This window comes from Ranitomeya variabilis, chromosome 8 (genome assembly GCF_051348905.1).
Source record: "Ranitomeya variabilis isolate aRanVar5 chromosome 8, aRanVar5.hap1, whole genome shotgun sequence".
Taxonomy (NCBI): Eukaryota; Metazoa; Chordata; class Amphibia; order Anura; family Dendrobatidae; genus Ranitomeya; species Ranitomeya variabilis.
The window spans coordinates 38,465,027-38,484,302 of NC_135239.1; the positions used below are offsets into that span (position 1 = coordinate 38,465,027).

Here is a 19,276-nt window from a genome sequence, read left to right on the forward strand (position 1 = left end):
GTTCTGAGAACGCAACCAAGGAATGCCTAAAATCACAGGAAAATGAGGAGAAGAAATTAGCAAGAAAGAAAGTTGCTCCTGATGATTAGGCTCCAACAAAATTTCAAGGGGTACGGTCTCCTGATCCACAGGCCCAGAGATTAAAGGTGACCCATCCACTGTTTCCATGGTAATTGGAGAGGCTCTTTGCTGAATTGCAATACCATGTTCCTTGGCAAATGCGATATCCATGAAATTGCCACCTGCACCAGAGTCAATCATAGCTGCACTTGAAATCCACTCTCCTGAACACAGGATCTTAATGGAGAGAGAACAGTGAGAGTTCTTCTCCTTCAGCTCCTTGGGGGGTGAAGTCATAGAAAGTGAATGGAATACAGTGTTTAAAGGCAGGCTACATTCAGAGATGTCAGATTCATCATCACAGTTGTCATACTCCCCTACTGCTGCTAGCACCTTGTTAGGCTGTCTGGGACACTTAGGACAATTGATCAGAAAGTGGTCAGACTGGCCGCAGTAGAAACATAGACTTTCACGAAGGCTATGCTCCCGATGCTCATTAATCTCGCGCCTCTGAACGGAATCAATTTCCATGGGCACCTCCTCCACCTCCCGAGAGGTTTTTCCTGCAGGCTCTTTGGAAGGAAGGGAAAAGTTAGAAATACGGTTATATGCAGCAAACTTCTCCTGCCTACGCTCAGTAAGGTGAATGTCTATGCACACACAATGCTGTATAAATGTCTCTAGCTCTTGTGGTGACTCAGAGCAAGCTAGTTCATCTTTTACAATACTAGACAGACCCCTTTTAAAAATAGTCAATTGTGCATAATTGTCCCTATTGGTATCTACCGCCAATCTCCTGAATTCAGTGGCATACTCAACAGAACGTTTAGCCTGGCGTAAAGACAATAAAGCAGATTCAGCGGTTGCACGGCGATTAGGATCATCAAACATTAATGCCATAGCGGCCAAGAAATCATCCAAGTTATTTAACCGTGGGTCACGAGACTCAATCATCAGATTTGCTCAGGTGAGCGCTCGTGAGGTCAGCAGCATTATTACACACAATACTTTGGATCTATCAGTAGGAAAACGGTCAGCATGTACATCAAAATATAGCATACATTGATTCACAAAGCCACGAAATTTGTCGCGATAACCATTAAATCTGAATGGGGCAACTTAGGTGGGCTAGCTGGTGGCGGTTGCCCAGAGGGTAAAGTCGCTTGTGCAGCTATTTGCGTGCTTATATCCTGAAAAGCCCGTCCATACTGGGTCTCTATGCCAGCAAGTTTGTTTTCCTGGGCTGCGATGTGGGTGCTTAAGTCCTGCAAAGTCTGTCCAAACACTTGTTGATTGTGTTCAAAGCTCCCAAACTTCTTTTGCAGACCTTCCACATCTTTCTGCAGTGATCTAATTATGGAAAACACCTGCTCTAATCTGCTCTCTGCAGTCATTGTTCCATCAGTCTCCTCTTTTGTGGCTAGAGTATCCTGTAATATTTATAGGGGAGAACTCAGGAGACTCTTTGCGTGGAACAAGACAACTACAGGACACAGTTTTATAAGTGGTAAAGTCTATATTATCACACGGTGATTCAAACAGGTGCAGAGAGAAACTCAAGTCCACAACACTTGGTGTAAATGTTAAACGCAGCTTAAACAGTCTATGAAGCACAGTTATTCTTGAGGATACTTGACACGAATAAGTCCTTGTTTTAGTCCAAACATAGATAGATATGCTTATAAGGCGGTTCAAGCAATGTCTTATCTCAACCAGGAAGGCCTGGGTGATAATCTCAGGTTTAAGCAGAGCAGCAACAGCTTACATGACCAGCAAATGCAGGTGGGAGTGAACACGAGCAGCAGATGAAGGAGGATTACTGGAAACTGGTGTATGCAGCAGGAACTCAGAGCAGAGTAGCAGGATCTCCACACAGGTTCACAGGAGCAGGTATATAGCCAGGGAGTCATCAGAGTCAGGAGCTGGATGCAAGGCAGAATACTCTAGCACAGACTGAAGGCTGGGATGGAGTTTTATAGCAGGAAGACACAGTGCACATGAGACCAAAGACGCCATCTTGGAAAAGGGCAGTAATGCACAAAAGGTAATAAAAATGTTCAGAGTCCTGACATTTTTGCTGTTTGGGAAGATTTTTGTCACCCCTTAAGGTGTTGTATATACATTTGGTTTGGTCTCCCATTGAATTTAGTGGGGTTCGGGTACGTTTGTCAAACTGTTCGGCGAATATCTAAATGTTCAATGAATCAATCCGAACCTTAAAAGGTTCGCTCTTCTCTAGTCTTAAATCCCCATAGACAGTAGATGGAGTGGCAAGCATTGTTTCTATCCAAACAAAAACACAGGACATCATCTCTAAATTGGTGAGGGTCCCTTAGCAATCAGTCTCTTCACCGTTTTTGCAGATATAGGAGAAGTTGTTATTTTGTCTCGGACCCCTTAAATAGGACTGAGATACTAAACCACAGACCACGGACCTGGGTTGTACGGTTTTCACAGAAAAATAATTTCTTATCTTGCATCTAAACCTGGAAACACATTTATAATCCTATTGAAAATGTAGTATCAGCCACTTACTAGTTACCTGATCCTAACACAAAGTATTAAATTGGAAAACTTGTCAAGGTTCCTAGTACTTTCCCCCTAGATCGTCATATCCTAGGAGAGGAAACTTTTTTGTACTGCCATATGATGTGGATCTTTGCAGCGGTTTGATGCTATCTATGGCAATCTGTCAAGCCCAATATTCTTAAACTATAGCTCGAGTAGAAAAAATTGTACATTCTTCTAGTAAGTCATCATTTTTTGACTATTACCTCTAAGGCTGTTGTCAGTTACATTGTATAGTGGCTGCATTTTCCTTAAACTGCACATTCAGAATATTCTTTTTTGGACTAAGAATACATATTTTTCTATAAAAATTCTTATTCTTCTCCTATGATAGTCATCATTTCTATTTTATTTTGGTTTTGAACCGGATTATAAGAAACTGTCATGAAGAAAGGATTTATAGGTCACAATAATGCTATACAATCATAAACCCAAAAATTGAAAAATATCAATGTTAGCTTTGGATGGTGTTTCACCACTAAGCTTCAAAATCTCCTTTTGTGGCTGGTACCCATTATTATGTCATAAATAATATTTAAAATTATTGAACTGTTGTGGGTGAATATAACCCTCTTAATGCAAATTGAATCTTCAGAATAGGAATAAGATTTGAACTCTAGCGCCACCTAATGGAAATAGCAATCCTAAAAGTCAATATTGACCTTTTAACGAGCCTTGCAATATGAGGTAGGATAAAAGCCAAACCCAAGTCCTAAGTCATATGGCAAGGCTCGTTGAAGGGTCAATATTAACTTTAGGATTGCTACTTCCAATAGGTGGAACTAGAGTTCAAGTCCTCTTTCTCTCTGAGGAGGGAGTTTGCATATTTAATTTCCAAGAGGAGCATTGCAATGCTTATGAGCCTCCTCACATTGGCATTCCAGGCTGGGTATGTCACTCTCCACAACAAGAAACGTAACCCCTTAGATATAACCTTCCTTGTCATGTAAAACATGTTGGTGCATAGATCTTATTTCAGCTTTGTCAGCTGAAATTCATATTTAATAAAAAAAAATTCAACAAAATATACTGCACCTTGTGGTTTGGAGAATGTACTACAACCAGTTATGGTAATAGTTTTTAAGTGTGGGAAGAAAAATTGCACAATATGTGTTTTATAATATAAAATATTAAATTATTTAACTCTAAAGTGACCACTAAAGCAAAAATTAATTATAATCTAAACCTGACAAAACTAATAAATCTCACATATGTGAGAATAGTTATGACTGCCAGTAGATTGCATTATGTTAAATGTTCTTCTTTATGCTGTTATTATTATTGCATATTTTATTAAAAGTAGCACTCCAGTATTATATTTGCACATATAATTCTAACTTGACGGAAATATTCTCAGTATATAATTTGTTTTCAGCTATGTTCATTGTCTCTATACATTTTAAACTCTTTCATTGAGGCAGTTGTTACCAGACATGTCCATCACACCGAGATGGATCCTACTGGTTCATCTGTATCTCCTCCATGCAGCTTAAGATATAATTTGTGCCTTATATAAGAGTATTAATAAAACAGATAAATCTATACAAACTGCAGAAATATACTGTATTTTTCACTTTGTAAGATGCACTTTTTCCATGTTTTTGCATCTTACAAAGCGGACATGCCTTACCGATACCATGGGTGTAGGCCGCAGGCTGGGATGAGGGGGTGTCCGGGTGTCTCCGGGTGCCCGGAGGTTGCTAGGTGGTGCTGCGGGTGTCTCCAGTGCGTGGGGGCCACCGCCGGGGGTGGTGCACGCGTAGATGGTGATCTCAGGACTAAGATCTCGAGAGATGAGATTTCAGAGCTGAAATCTCATCTCTCGAGATCTTTGTCCTGAGATCACCATCTACGCATGCGCTGCCCCCGGCGGCGGCCATATTTCTGGAGTCCACCGCACACGCACAGGGAACCGTGGAATTACCGGGGCTCTGGCCTGTCACAAAATGTTGGCAGAGCCCCGAGATGCGCAGGACACCCATGCAGCACCACTGGGCACTGGAGACACCCGCAGCACCGGCCAGCAACCGCCGGGCACCCGGACACACCCGGCAGCAGCACCAGACATGCACCAGCACAAGACCCCTGCACTAGCGCCCCACACGTCAGAGTCCCCCTCATCCTAGCCTGTGGCTTGCAGCGTCACTCCACTCCTGCCTCCAGCAGCGACCCTGGGGCTCCACTTCACCGCACCCACCACCCCCGGTAAGCAAAAAGACGCATGGATTATAAGAAGCACAAACATTTTATTAAAAAATACTTTTTCTTATTTTTCTCCTGAAAATTTGGGGTGCGTCTTATAATCCTGAGCATCTTATAATCAGAAAAATATGGTAAATCTCTAACACTGCCCTCCTATATTATTTGTGAGTTCTGTGTGCAGAATTTCTGGTGCATTCCATGAGATGCATCTTTAACCTGTCTTCTCTGTCTCCTGCTTGTACCAGCTGACAGGGGGAAGCCTATCATAAGCAGCAGGTAGGGGAGACGGGGTGAAGCTGCATCACTTAGGGTACATGAGACACTGCAGTGGGTCTGCTGTTCTATATTACATATTGATTGCTAAATGTCCTTAGACAGGATTTATAGTAGAGCAAATGCAGTGTAATGAGACTCTGACCACTTTGGAAAGCCAAATGCACCATGGGAAATGTATGCATTACAGTTTATTTTAGGGGAAGGAGGAATCTAGATGACTGCCCTGAAATGGCCCATCAACTGAAGCAGGTATACATAAGACATACACAAAACCTAATAGCCTGCATTATTTAGTTAAAAAACAATGCCAGTGTCCTGCTTTAAGTTTGTGCCATCCAAATGGATTTAATAATGTTTGGGCTTTAATTAAAACAGTAAACAGTTCTTGGATTACAAGCTTTTTATAGTGCTTTGGTTGTTCTTTTAATTCCCTTTTAGAACATCTACCTAATTCAAGTGTGGGCAAAAAAATTGTACTTTATATGTGTTTTGTAATAAATATTGAATTATTTAACTCTATTATGACCAACATAGCAAAAAAAAATATTCAAATTACTGCGTTCAGACCCGGCTATCACAAATACCCTATATAAAGTAATAAATGCAAAATAAGTATCAAAGTATCGAAAGAACATTGGGACAGCATGACATATATCTAATTTGTGAAGTTGATAATTGTAAAGTTCAAAATAAAATAAAAAGGTTTTGTGTAACTTAGCAGAGAAATATAATATGCAGATCCTAGCAAATCCAGCTGCCATTTCACTATATTCATATGGGTCATGAAAGGGTTTAAAAACAATAAGTAAGAATCATACTCACCTATCCACCTATCTGTCCCTGACACATTCCTCGCTGGTTCTCTGCTGGCTTCCTAGTCACCCTCTTCTGCTCTGACACTAATATCTTCTTCACTGGCACTTCCAGCGCCAACTACGCTTCAATGCACGCTCTGACGTCATGATGTGTATTAGTCCAAGCAACCACGACTGGTAACCCCCACATTTCACCATTTAGCTTGTATATTTTTTATATATGTGAGAGGCATTTTTGGGGACACGCATTAACTGCCTATAACTTTTTGACATTGTAGATTGTTTTCACCATTGATTATTGGATAATAATGGGATTATTGTATTCTCATGTTTTGCAATCTCACTCATTGTCTCACTGAATAATATTGTTATCTGTCTCACATAACCATTTAATGAGTTGGGGCTGTGTATATGCAATAGGCAATGTACTATTGACATGCGAAAGGGTGTTGACACACTGTTTTTACTTGTTTTTTTAATCTTGTGTGTACTTTCTTGTCATAATAAAGATGTTTTTCTACTTTTATACGAGTGTGAACAGGTTTCTATGCAATGGTCTTTTTCTTGATTTGTCTAAATAATTATTTTCATCATTCTGTAAGGAGATCCAGAGATGGTTTACAAAGCCACAGCCAGGAATACTCTATAGGACAACAATCAGGACATCATGGCTCCATCATGAGACACAGATTTGAAATTCTGTAGGATGCCAGCTTAGGGGGCCACGTCCTTGACTGAAAGAATACAGATCTGCTCCATTATCTATCACTAACCCCATGGATATATTTGGGGAAGCCAGGATTTGGACCCATCGGTCACCTGAGCCCCATGGATACATTTGGGAAAGCCAGGATTGGGACCCACCAGACACCTGGCTCCATGGAGATGTTCAGAGAAGCCAGGTTGTGACCCTCCGGACACCTGGCCTCATACTACAATGGGCTGTCAGCTTCCTAAGCTTGTCATTGCTTCCTCTCTGTTCTTGCCACAGGTGGAGCCCTGGAAGCTCCAAAGTCGCATTTGCTCTAATCCCGGCGAGTCAGTTGAAGGGTGAGACTCTGTAATTGCACCATCTTGGATGTTTTGCTGGGACTGTTCTATGTGTTATTAGCTGTTTTGTGATTCAATAAATTATTGCTACTCTGTTTTTCCCTCATCCTGTGTTGTCTGGGTACTATTATGCCCATGGTAGGGTTCAGTAGGATGAGCTCTGGACCATGCGGTTTCGGGCCAGCGGACTTGAGCACTCACTGACCCCCTGTATCTCCACACATGTATTTAAAGATAATCTGACAGCCCAAACTGACAGCATAAACTAAGTACATTGCCTTGTAGGGGATATAGACTATTATAAAAACCGCACCCCAATAAGCACTTTTGATTAAACTGGTTTATGAGAACAGGTGCAATGATTAGAACACTATGGGTGCAAATTTTCTACAGGCTATGTCTCCTGCAATGCTATGTGCTTAGTTTAGTTTAGTTTTGACAATCAGTTCACACCACCAAAAAAATCTGGCAACTGGCCATACATTTGGCAACTGGCCATACATTTCTGCTGCAGGGAAAATGTAGTATTACATACCAGTGGTTGAAATAAATAGTCAACCATCTAAGACATGAAAAAGTTGGGTCTATAAGAGCAAGAGCTGCCACCGTAGTAGCTCCAAGGTCTTGTCGACAAAGATGATCATTTATATCTAAATGTCATAATAGACTTTGTCCCTTTAAAGTATATAGTTCAAAATCATCTTGTTTTTTTTCAAGATATCACTTGCAATAGAAGATTCAAGTTGGGCATTGATGGAAAGTTTTGCGGGAAGGAGATAATAAGAACAATTCAACTGAAAACTAGATTATCATTTTTGTCAAAATTCCATTCAATTCCTTGCTCGAAATAATTTCTGACTCTTTAATATATTTCTAGTTTTATGCTTATATTCCACAGCCTTTTATTTTCACCCATTTATGGTTTAGCTCATCTTACCAGCTATGATCACTGTAATCTTTTATATATCCATTCACTTCTAAGTATTCCATCTATGAAAGCTCTTTCACTTCTTAACCGTCAGTATTATAATTTACATGGTCTCTAATTGGCTTTTATTCTGCTTTAATTTAGAGCATGAAATGTTTACTGCAAAGTTTTCAAAATATGTTTCTACATTTCCTTTAAAAAAAAAAAATAGTTTGGACTATATTTACGATTTCAGAAATGTCTGCATCTGCGAAAAGGACTGAAGTGAATATTTAATGGCATCTACATAGAGGAAAAATATGATTGCAAAGGAATAATCTTACAAATTTCAGGCTTTTTCCTGCATGGACAAATGACTAAACGCTGTCTGCTTTATTTTCCGCCAACATATGAAAGCTTTGTAATCTTCACAAATGCACCTAAAAGCTTCTTTTAAGACTAAGCTGCCTTTCCATGGTATATAGAGTTATTTATAACTCAATAACAGGTATATTCAGAGCCACACGTAGAATTGTATTAGAACTACCAAACTCAAATGAAATTTTAGTTACAGTTTAATATTATGAGTATATTATTACTATAAGGGAAGAGCCAGATGACCGTATAACTCAGATGAGGATCGTAACGTAATTCTCGGACTGGTCGTCAGATATTCTGACCTGAGCATTACAACGTGTATTGAACATGTATTGAATTAACAATGAAGGCTGCAGCCGATTAGTGGCCATTAATTGACTGCAGTTGTCACACAACACAACAGTGTCACTTTATTGGCAGGAGATACAGTGCCGACAATGGAAGAATGGCACCGGTTTGGTATGAAGTCATCGGTATTTTGTTTTATGCTGAGAATTGGAGCTCTTTGTGTGGCGTTGTCCAGAAATGGACAGTTCATTTAATGTCACAGGACAGGGTTCGATCCCATCCTTGTATCTACATATATGAATCCTGTGTGGAGTCCTACTAACTTATGCAAGATCAGTTTAATGGTGAAAAAATAAGATATTGAATCCCTTTTGAATGTTATAAACATTACTCTATAATTACATAATCCTGATTTATATGTATCAACTAACCCTCATTTCTAGACATACTCCTTGTAGTGGTGACCTAAGATAACCCAACTTGCACCTATCCAGTATATCTAGTCAGCCTTATGTAAGTACTCTCATGTCCTAAGGAGTTAAAATATTAAGATCTAAAAAAAAATCTAATTATAGTAAAGTTTAGAGAGAATATTCCCTGTTTCTCACTCTGTGTCCTGAGTTCAAATTCAGTCTTAGTTCAGAAACATAAAATCTGGGACTGATTGAATGCTTGAAAGATGTGATTCCTGACAACCCCATTTAGAAGGTTGTAGGTCTTAGGACAATTAATTTTGGGTCCACATTAAGTTTTTAAATTGTTATTCACAAATACATTAAGTATATGCAAAGACTCAATATTTACATTTTTGACTCGTATTTTCTAAGACTTCTGCATGTTGCCCTGGCAGCTAGATATCAACGTCTGGGCCAAATCCTGGCTGATGACAACCCATCATTGCCCAGTCAGTGCTTGGAGTTTATCTCAATGTATATGTTTTCGATTGATCACTAGTGTTGAGCATTCCGATACCGCAAGTATCGGGTATCGGCCGATATTTGCGGTATCGGAATTCCGATACCGAATTCCAATATTTTTGTGATATCGGAAATCGGAATTGGAGGTTCCCAGTGTATGGTTCCCAGGGTCTGGAGGAGAGCAGACTCTCCTTCAGGCCCTGGGATCCATATTCATGTAAAAAATAAAGAATTAAAATAAAAAATATGGATATACTCACCCCTCCGGCGGAGCCTGGACCTTACCGATGTAACCGGCAGCCTCCGTTCCTAAGAATGAGGAGTTTAGGACCTGCGATGACGTCGCGGCTTGTGATTGGTCGCGTGAGCGGTCACATGAGCGGTCACGCGACCAATCACAAGCCGCAACGTCATCGAAGGTCCTAAACTCCTCATTCTTAGGAACGGAGGCTGCCGGTTACATCGGTAAGGTCCAGGGGCCGCCGGAGGGGTGAGTATATCAATATTTTTTATTTTAATTCTTTATTTTTTACATGAATATGGATCCCAGGGCCTGAAGGAGAGTTTCCTCTCCTTCAGACCCTGGGAACCATCCAGGATACCTTCCGATACTTGTGTCCCATTGACTTGTATTGGTATCGGGTATCGGCGATATCCGATATTTTTCGGGTATCGGCCGATACTATCCGATACCGATACTTTCAAGTATCGGAAGGTATCGCTCAACACTATTGATCACCTGCTTTTCATGAATTGACCATAGGTTCTTAATGGATTTGAAGTATGGGGCATTTCCTGATCATGGCCCCAAAATGTCCATGTTTTGTTCACAAAGCCACTTAGTTTTCACTTTGGCCTTGTGACATGGTGTTTCATCATTGCTCATGGATTATTGGGAGAAGTTTCTCTTGGAAAATGTTTACATCCCATTCTTTATTCACGGAAGTATTAAAAAATTATGAGTGAGCCCTCTCCATGGATGAAAAGCCCCCACACATGATTGGTCTCAGAATGCTACTCTTTTGGCATAACACAGTACTCATGGCAGCGCTCCCCTTTTCTTTTACGTACAGACATTCTTTTAAATGTCAAAACCAGTCTGAGGTGGGATTCATAAGAAAAAATAAAGTTTCATGAAGTATTAGGATTAGAAGGCAGTGGACTGGGATAAAGGTATTTATTCTGATGAAGTCCCTCCAAGACTGTTTAGGAGATCTGGAAGAATGACTCTCCGGAGAAGAACAGGTGATCGAGGCCTGCGTTATGCCAAAAGTAAACCATCCTGGTGTCATTCATGTGGAGGTTATTTTCCAAAGAATGTTTCACTCTAACTAGGCCTAAGACATCACTGCGCTCTATGCCATCATGGCATAGAGCACCATCTATGCCATCACAGCACACCTGAGACCCAATCAATGATGGCATGGTGCGCAATGGGCCTACTAAGTACTGGAAGCCCTGGTTCCAAGTTTAGCGGACAGAAGAGGATGCATGTGATGGGGGAAGGTGAAAAGAAGAAGCATGTAGGCCGGATGGCAGACTGCAAGGGAAGAGTGAGGTAAGAAATAATTTTTTGCTTTTTTTATCCTTTTGCAGACAGCCAGCTGGTTGTCATTATGCTGAGTACACGTGAAGCAAATTGCTAAATATTCACATTCAGGAAACTACATTTTTTTGTAAAATTGGAGAATTCAATTCCACTCAAAGAAATTCCATCATTTTTACTATTCACTTAAAATTGTTGGATAATATGGACTTCTTTTGTCTGAAGCACTCACATCCACCTTAAATAAATATGGTTTAACCCAGTGTTCCCTAACTTCAGTCCTCAAGAGCCACCAACAGGTCATGTTTTCAGGATTTCATTAGTATTTCACAGGTGATGGAATTATTGCCTGTGAAGGTGATGCAATTATCACCTTGGCAATACTAAGGAAACCTTGAAAACATGACCTGTTGGTGGCTCTTGAGGACCAGAGTTGGGGAACACTGGTTTAATCAAATGGAATTTGAGAGAAGTTGATGGCTCAACCTTTGTTTAGTCATAAGAGTTTGATGTTTGTGAGTCTGTGGTCCTACTAAGATGAGATATTAGGTGGATTTGATACTTTCAGAGAAATGACCTCCCCTACTTATTATGCCATGTCTGTACATCACAAAAAATAAGCAACTTGATTACTTATCCACATCTATATAATAACCATGATAAACATGTATATTACAGCCAAAATAACATGTTAACATAAGTATTTATTGCACATGCAATTGTCTTTTTTTTAATCTATTAAATAATTTAAAAATACACATTATTTTTACATCTTGATTGATCTTAAATGGAAATCAAATATTTATTGTAGTGAAAAGTAAAAAAAAACAGATTTTTTTTCTACTCACAAAGATGAAGCAAGTTTATGGCACAAAATTAGAAAATCTTAAAATTTTTAGATTTATTTTATGTATTTGTTCCAGTTCTTTTACTCCTGCACTTATAAATTTGTTGCATTACTGATGCGTTTTGATTTTAACAGTTTTGGACCAGTGATGCATTGTCACAATCATCAGATGCTATTCTATACAGGATTAAAGGATGATTAGGAAGCGAAAGTGCTGGAAAAGAGACAAATATTTTGCACAAGTATATGAAACATTTTTGGATTTTCTAATTCTGCAACAATAAATTTTGAATTTTATTTTTACAGAAAACCCCTTTAAGCTCTGTTAATTAAAACATGCAGCAATTAGTTAAAATAATCATGTGACTTTCCCTGACCGTATGACTGCTAATATACAGCGCCTTTATCACCGTTTAGTTCTCTGAATTAGGAACAAACCTTCTACTATGAAACACTCCTTTTGGATTGCCGACACAAAACTGCGGGTACAAAACAAAAAGTATTAAAATTTTGCAAATAATTTGTAAAAATAGACTTTTTACACCTGGCAGCTCTCAGTTTTTTTTTCTTAAATATGTAACTGACATGTTAGGAATATAAAGTAATTTCTGAATTTACAAATATGTGTAATAAAGAAATTCTCGAATTAGCTAATATCTATCTAATATGAATCAGAACCTCCATATAACATATATCCAAATTACAAATTTTGGCAAATACTCTACAGAAGGGCCAGAAAAGAAATGCCATGGATTTTGAGCAAATTCCTCAGTGAATCTGCATTTGCGTATGCATAGTAAGGGTGGAAATCTGCACAGAAAATTTGTTAAAATGTCATCCACTTTGCTGCTCCTCTAATTTGCTGATTTTTTGCCCTCAAATCCAGATGTTATTTCGACTACTTGTAACTATATTCTGTAAGCCCAGTATTTCAAGACCTCTGGTTTATATGCTACACATGACATATTCCTTATTTGTCCGACCTTAGGTTACAAGTCACTGTCTGTGACTACAGTGTTGTGAATCCTCATATTGTGCACACTGGGATTCAGCGCTGGGAGTGGGCAGTCATGTGACCGCAAGTATGCGATATGCATACATGCGGTCATGAACCGACTAGATGGGCGTGACCTTGCTCAATACACCTCTAGTCGATATGTGACTGTTAGTGGTCATCACCTACCCAAGTGGAATCATTTGCCATTTTAGGAGGACAATGATCAGGGATGAAGATCATTTTGATTCCACCACATGATATCAAATGTGACAATTACAATGTTTTAAAGTTGGATGGTCTAGCTAAAGATAGATTTTTTTCATTTCTGAACATGGTTTTATTGGTAAATTTTCATAAGGAGTGTTATAGGCAACCGATCACAATAAAACATTTGTACAGTTTATACAATAGGTAACATCTGATTGGCTGTTTTTTAAAAACAGCCATTTTTCACATTTTTTTCAGAATTGTCTATTACCATGCTATATTTTAATTAAGTAATATGCAAACAATGGAGTACACAAACAGAAATAGGCAAAGAAGAAGTCATAATGGTTGGTTGGTTGACTTTTGGTTAATCTTTGAGCATGACCTTGGTAAACCGAAAGTGCTAAACAATATGTCTCCACAAAATGAACAGTAAATAAGGCTGCCTTCGCACTAGCATCATTGCATCTGATATTAGGAGATAATCATGATCAGGGCAGGATTAGCCTTCTTCATGCAAAAAGTAGGGATTTCAGAACACGTCCTTTACTGCCAATACTTTTTTTTTGTCTATCAGCCAATTTTTAACAGGGAAGGGCTAATCGTTTTTAAAAATTGTAACAAAGCAAAAGTCAGGGCACGTGGCGGCTGTAGAAAGACTGATTAATATTCTCTCATAAATTTCATGCTCACTTCTTTGCAGGAACCTCGAAAACCACCTATCTCTTGTCCAGGCCTTGCTTATGAGGGATTTGCTGTTTAAGGAGATTCTACTGACTATTAGATTTCCAGCAAAATGTATTTAGCATTTAGGGGCAATGGGGCAACAGTTTCTTCTATCCTGTTATCATTGAGAATTGAAATTGCAAAATGAAGAAAATCTCCATCCCCCATTTTGCGACAGCTATTTCACCATTGACATATTAAAGTGGAATTTAGAAAAATAATAAAACCTCTTTAGGCTGATACTATAATTCTAATAAAACCTCCAATGAGTGCATGTGTACATCTATACATGTGCTCAATAAAACATTTGCAAGTCCCATAAAAATGTTTTTGAGGCTAAGCTTTATTTTTATAAGTAATTCTTTGGATATATTAAGACTCCATATATGTTATTCAAAATTTTATGGGAGCATAGTCTACAAACACTTCTAACCAGACAAAGAGGTTCAAATGAAAATGATCCAAGTCTAGTTTCATTTTATTTTTTATATTCCACTTCAGTCTGTACATGGCAAAAAGCAATGGAAATCCTACAGAAAAGATTTCAATAATAGTATGAACAAAGCCTTAGTTATGGAAAAATTCAAGGTGGGAAAAACATTTCTATGTATTGGTGATCCCTAAATTGCAGAATTTCTTACACTGCAAGTAGTGGCTTATCTTCAAATCCAATAATTCAATCTTCTAACGGCTTCTTAGCAAAAATGTAAGCTAAAAGAATTAGAAACAAAATCTGTATATAAATAAACCAGTGAATAATTCAATTTTACATAATTTGCTTATCCAATTAATTAACCAGAATATTGATTGTCAACTCTGCTGTCAAAGTGGTATGTGTCATTGAGTCGGAACATCGGATCTTTTTAGTAGAGGATAGTATCCATTACTTCACATCGCTAAAGACATTTTTTTTCATTTGCTATTAACAGTTATGTTTGAATTTTTAGCGGGTTAAACAATTTTTCAAATGTATTGTAAAATATGATTTATGAGCTGAAGTGTAAATCAGTGTTACAGCAGATGAGAAAGGTGGACGCTGCGCCCTCCTCATCTCCTCACCCAATTACTTCAAGTCTAGGAAATATGTGTGTCCTGGGAGCACGTCACTGAGACTCTGAACTGCTGTTAATGCCACTTATTTGCTACAAAAGAGTGCAAAGTACAAAATAAAATGACTAGTTTAAGTCATTTTTGGCTGGATGATCCAGTCTCAAGGTATCCTCATCTTTCGAAAAAAAAAAATGATTTTCTTACTTGATATCTTTGGGCAAGCAATCGTTGATCCACGTTTTAGTTGAACTCGTAAACTTCTGCTGATTTCATTAGAGGCATAAACTCTTCACATTTATGGACTATACCAATATTGTAGGTTTGTTTGTACTAATCTTTGAACCCAAAAGACCAGGAGTTAAAGTGAATCTCTAAATTACAGACATTTCTATTACATAACCAAGGGAAAAATAACAGATTAAACTTATTTGTATATTTTAATATCCTAAATGATTCTAAATTAAAACAATATAAGTCTTTCCTCATATGCAAAATAGTTGTTCTGTTGATGATGTCCTCTGAAAGCCATACGCCTTCTAAATACTTTGTATTCTTAGTGCAACACCCATCTTTCTGTACTATTTGCATGGCTTAAATGAATGATGTAAAAACATTGGGAGAGAAATAACTTTCAAATTCGGGAATTTACATCAGTGTTGTAGGCTCCATCAGAAGATTATGTCACTGGTTCACTCATATTTGATGGGAAGAACAGTGCAACATGAGAAAATGCATGATAGAGCCCAACTGACTGCATTAGAGGGCTCATTCAGGCTTGTTGGTTTTTGTTCTATTGCAGATGTGGTATTCTACCCTTTTCTGCTTCTTGCTCCCTTTATGGGACAGAAAATTGGAAGTGACAATACAAATGTGAACTCACACTAAAGCCCCATTTACACTTTAGTTTGCTGTCGGAAGTACAGTGGTTTGGGCAATCATTGGGCTGACAGCTATCTGGCCAATCGTTGGGTTGACAGCCATCTTGACTGACTCCCCCATACACAGGAGCACACCTGTGTTCTTTCTCAGATCTCTCAGGCTAGAAACAAAATCTGCAGTCCCAAATCAGACATGCCAGATCCTTATCTCCCCGTCATAATCAGTTGGTATAGAGTTGGGTTCCCCATACACCTTAGATTGTTGGCCAAACTCACTGACATTGGCAGACTCGGTAGACATTAGCCTAATGTGTAAGGGGGTTTATTTAAAAGATAACGTTTCAAGCTGATTGGCTTTGCTTCTTTAATCCATCAACATTCTAAATAATATATTTTTCTGTTCATTAATACTTTTGAAAAAATAGTTTGGTCGCCAAAAGACGTAATGTACCCAAAGTAAACAATTAGATAATCTTCATCGCTTCTTATACAAATGAGCAAATACGTAAATGGATTTATTTCAGACCTGAAAAGTTAAAATCTCGTAACCTTCATCAAAGTCAATCAGTTGGAGCAATGGGACAAATGGACATAATTGCCAACAAAAAGGCCTTGAACTTGAACTTCTAGATTCCACAACTAATTAATGATGGTTGGTTCTAAATTCCCACTGTTGATATATGTCAAATAAGTGAAGGTCTGACATTATGGGGAAAGATAAATATATTTTGGTGGCAAATACAAGTAGATGAAATGCCCATTAGTTGATGGGATTAAAAATGAAGAGCTACGGCAATAATAAAGCAATTGATAAGAGTAAAGTTCAATAATCCAGTTTGAGAATTTTAAAGGGAATTATTTTTGAAAAGTGGATTCACTACTAACATGAATTTTGACATGTAACCACATCTGAGGTCAATGGTTCAAATGAAGATACCTGTGTCCATTCTTATCTTGGTTCAAATTTGGTCAAGTACTCTATGAAACAAATCCAATAAATCAATGTGACTTGCTAGCGAAACCCTATATATTTCAATCCCTAAGTGGCCAAATATAGACATATTTAGCATAAAAATCTTACAAACTCATCCAATCTTTTTTTAAATATTAAGCCAAACATCTTGTGATATCACATAGTGTGCAAAATTTTGAAAAAAAAATCTTGTGATATGTCGAGATAAGAAGAGATGTAAGAAAGGATGCATCTGTAGACAAAAGGGCCAATAAAGTTTCACAATTGTCTATCCTAGTTGTAATAATATAGTAATGAAGGCTAACTTTATATATTCAAAAAACCATAGCTCTCCCTTGTATCGCACTATGAAGTTGAACTTCACCACGTCAGCTTGATAACATATTTCACATTATTTAAGCTTAAACTAGCTATTAAAATAACACTTCTAGACTTTAAGGTCCTGGTCTCTTGAGATCAATAAAAAAAGCTATTTACTCATTTTTGATAGAAAAAATAGTAAATTGTAAAAAAATGCCTTTCTGGCTTATGTCAAATTGTTTAGTGGAAAAGGGACTTGGATCGTCTACCTGGGGCGAAGCTGCTACGGAATCATTTGTTGCAGTTGTACAGCTGGAAGACACCGATAAATAGACCAAACCCAGTGAGAATTAGGCACTGTGTGATCAGCTCTGTCGCCTCTAAACTCTTTCCGAGCAAGAGCAAGAAGCGAGAAGAGTTACCGAGCACATGAAGAGAGCTCTTGATGTGTAATTATCCTTAGTTATCCTTTGTAGATATAGAAAAGAAGGGGATCATTTTAGATCGCTTACATTTTTAAGTTGGACTTTCTTAACCAAGGAAGAACATTGACTTTTACGACCAATAAACCATAGAAAAAAAGTTGTATAATTTTTCCATTGGTTGGTAAATCTCGGTTAACATTACATTATGGTATAATGGGGTAAACATCTTCACGATATAGAGCCTGAGTTGGTCATTTTTGCAACCATTTAGGTATTTATGTCCATAACATTTGATGCAATACTGTAGGACATTACATGATATACGTCTGGGGGTTTAGGATTTCATTATTACACTTTGTACATTTGCTTTCTGTTTAGTGCACTATGACTGAGAAGGTCATGACAGCTCTTTCCATGCTCCTACATCCAGAAACTAACAAGTGGCAGTCATATAGGTTGTCCAGTTTAATTTCTGTTGTACGACCAGAACTCAACACAGGACTACTTGATCAACAAGTCATTTTGTTTTTTGTACAGTTGCGAATTCAGCTTGGTTTTGTATTCCGCACATTCTGTTCCTGAGTCCTGGCACTAGAAGAGGCACCAGTGACTTTTAGTTGTCTTTGCTGTCTCCATAGTCATTGCTCAATACTATAAGTATTTGTTCCTCACAGTTCTTCCTCAGGTCTCTGCTCAGTTCAGTCCAGTTCACTGCAATGGGTTTGGGCTCGCTGTAGCGACAGGCTAAGTAGCGCAGTGAAGAACGCCGAAGGCTGATCCTTGGCTCGCCTAGGAGATAGCTGCATCGAGGACTCAAAGCTTCTAACTGAGATAATACTAGGCCGGCTTTCCTATAAAAGGAGGAAGAAGTAAGAACAAAATATTTATTTTTACTGTACAATAGGTTCCACATTTATTTTTGGACAACATAGGTGAATTTGCATGATGCATACATGATGCATACATGATGCATGAGTTTTCTATATTCACCTCTTTTTCTTCTGGTGATTAAGAGCAGAAGCTTTATCAGTGCTCCCGGTGTTTGCAAAGAAACCAGCACATGACAGCTGCAACCAATCAGCAATCACATGATTTACTAGGGGCCTTACTACTCAGTGGTGAGAGCTATGGTTTTATGAGCCCACTGATTGACTGCAGCGGTCACGTGTTGGTCACTTATAAACAAAGACCGTAATGATCATTAGGCTACATTCTCACTATCAGTATTTGGTCAGTATTTGTAAGCCAAAACCAGGAGTGGTTGGAAAATACAGAAGTGGTGACATGTTTCTATTATACTTTTCCTCTGATTGTTCCTCTCCTGATTTTACCTTACAAATACTGATGTAAAATACTGACCAAATACTGATAATGGGAGCATAGTCTTAGAGATTCTCTGCTGGATTGAGGAATATAGTTTATTTTTTGTTATAATATTACATTTGTTGCTAACTTTTTCAAAAGTTAGATCTCTTTTAAGCAGTGAACAACAAATACAATAAATGAGAGTATGCAAGTATGTATCCAATATAACTGTAGAATACAGATACATTCCAAAATACAAACATGCACTTGCACATTTAAAGATTTATCCTGAAAGGTATAATAAAGTCATCACAATAATAAAAAAGTAACATATGAAACACCAGCATGTAATACATACACAAATGCTCACAATTACTATTAGCTAAAAATTAGCTGCTGGTGGATTTGCTAATAATTGACCCATTGGTGAATTTCACTTATTTTTATCAAAATCTATTTAAAGGTGTTTTCCCACAAATAAGGTACATTTGAACTAATAGATCTTGGAATAAAAATAAATTTGCAATTTGATGTGTTAAAAAAATGTTCCTGTGCTGAGAT

General features: G+C 38.1%; 1 protein-coding gene across 6 annotated transcripts in view; it reads right to left on the reverse strand.

The window, feature by feature from the left end:
- Positions 1–13,171: 13,171 nt before the first annotated feature.
- The window catches only part of ASTN1 (astrotactin 1), a 476,663-nt gene continuing 470,558 nt past the window's right edge, over positions 13,172–19,276 (reverse strand). For 3 of the 6 annotated variants that reach the window (XM_077276252.1, XM_077276255.1, XM_077276254.1), the window contains one exon: positions 13,172–18,261. In XM_077276252.1, coding sequence (XP_077132367.1) covers positions 18,024–18,261 — 238 coding nt within the window. In that variant the 3' untranslated portion in view covers positions 13,172–18,023. The remainder of the gene's footprint in view (positions 18,262–19,276) is intronic. The other 3 variants (XM_077276249.1, XM_077276250.1, XM_077276251.1) reach the window with 1 other exon arrangement.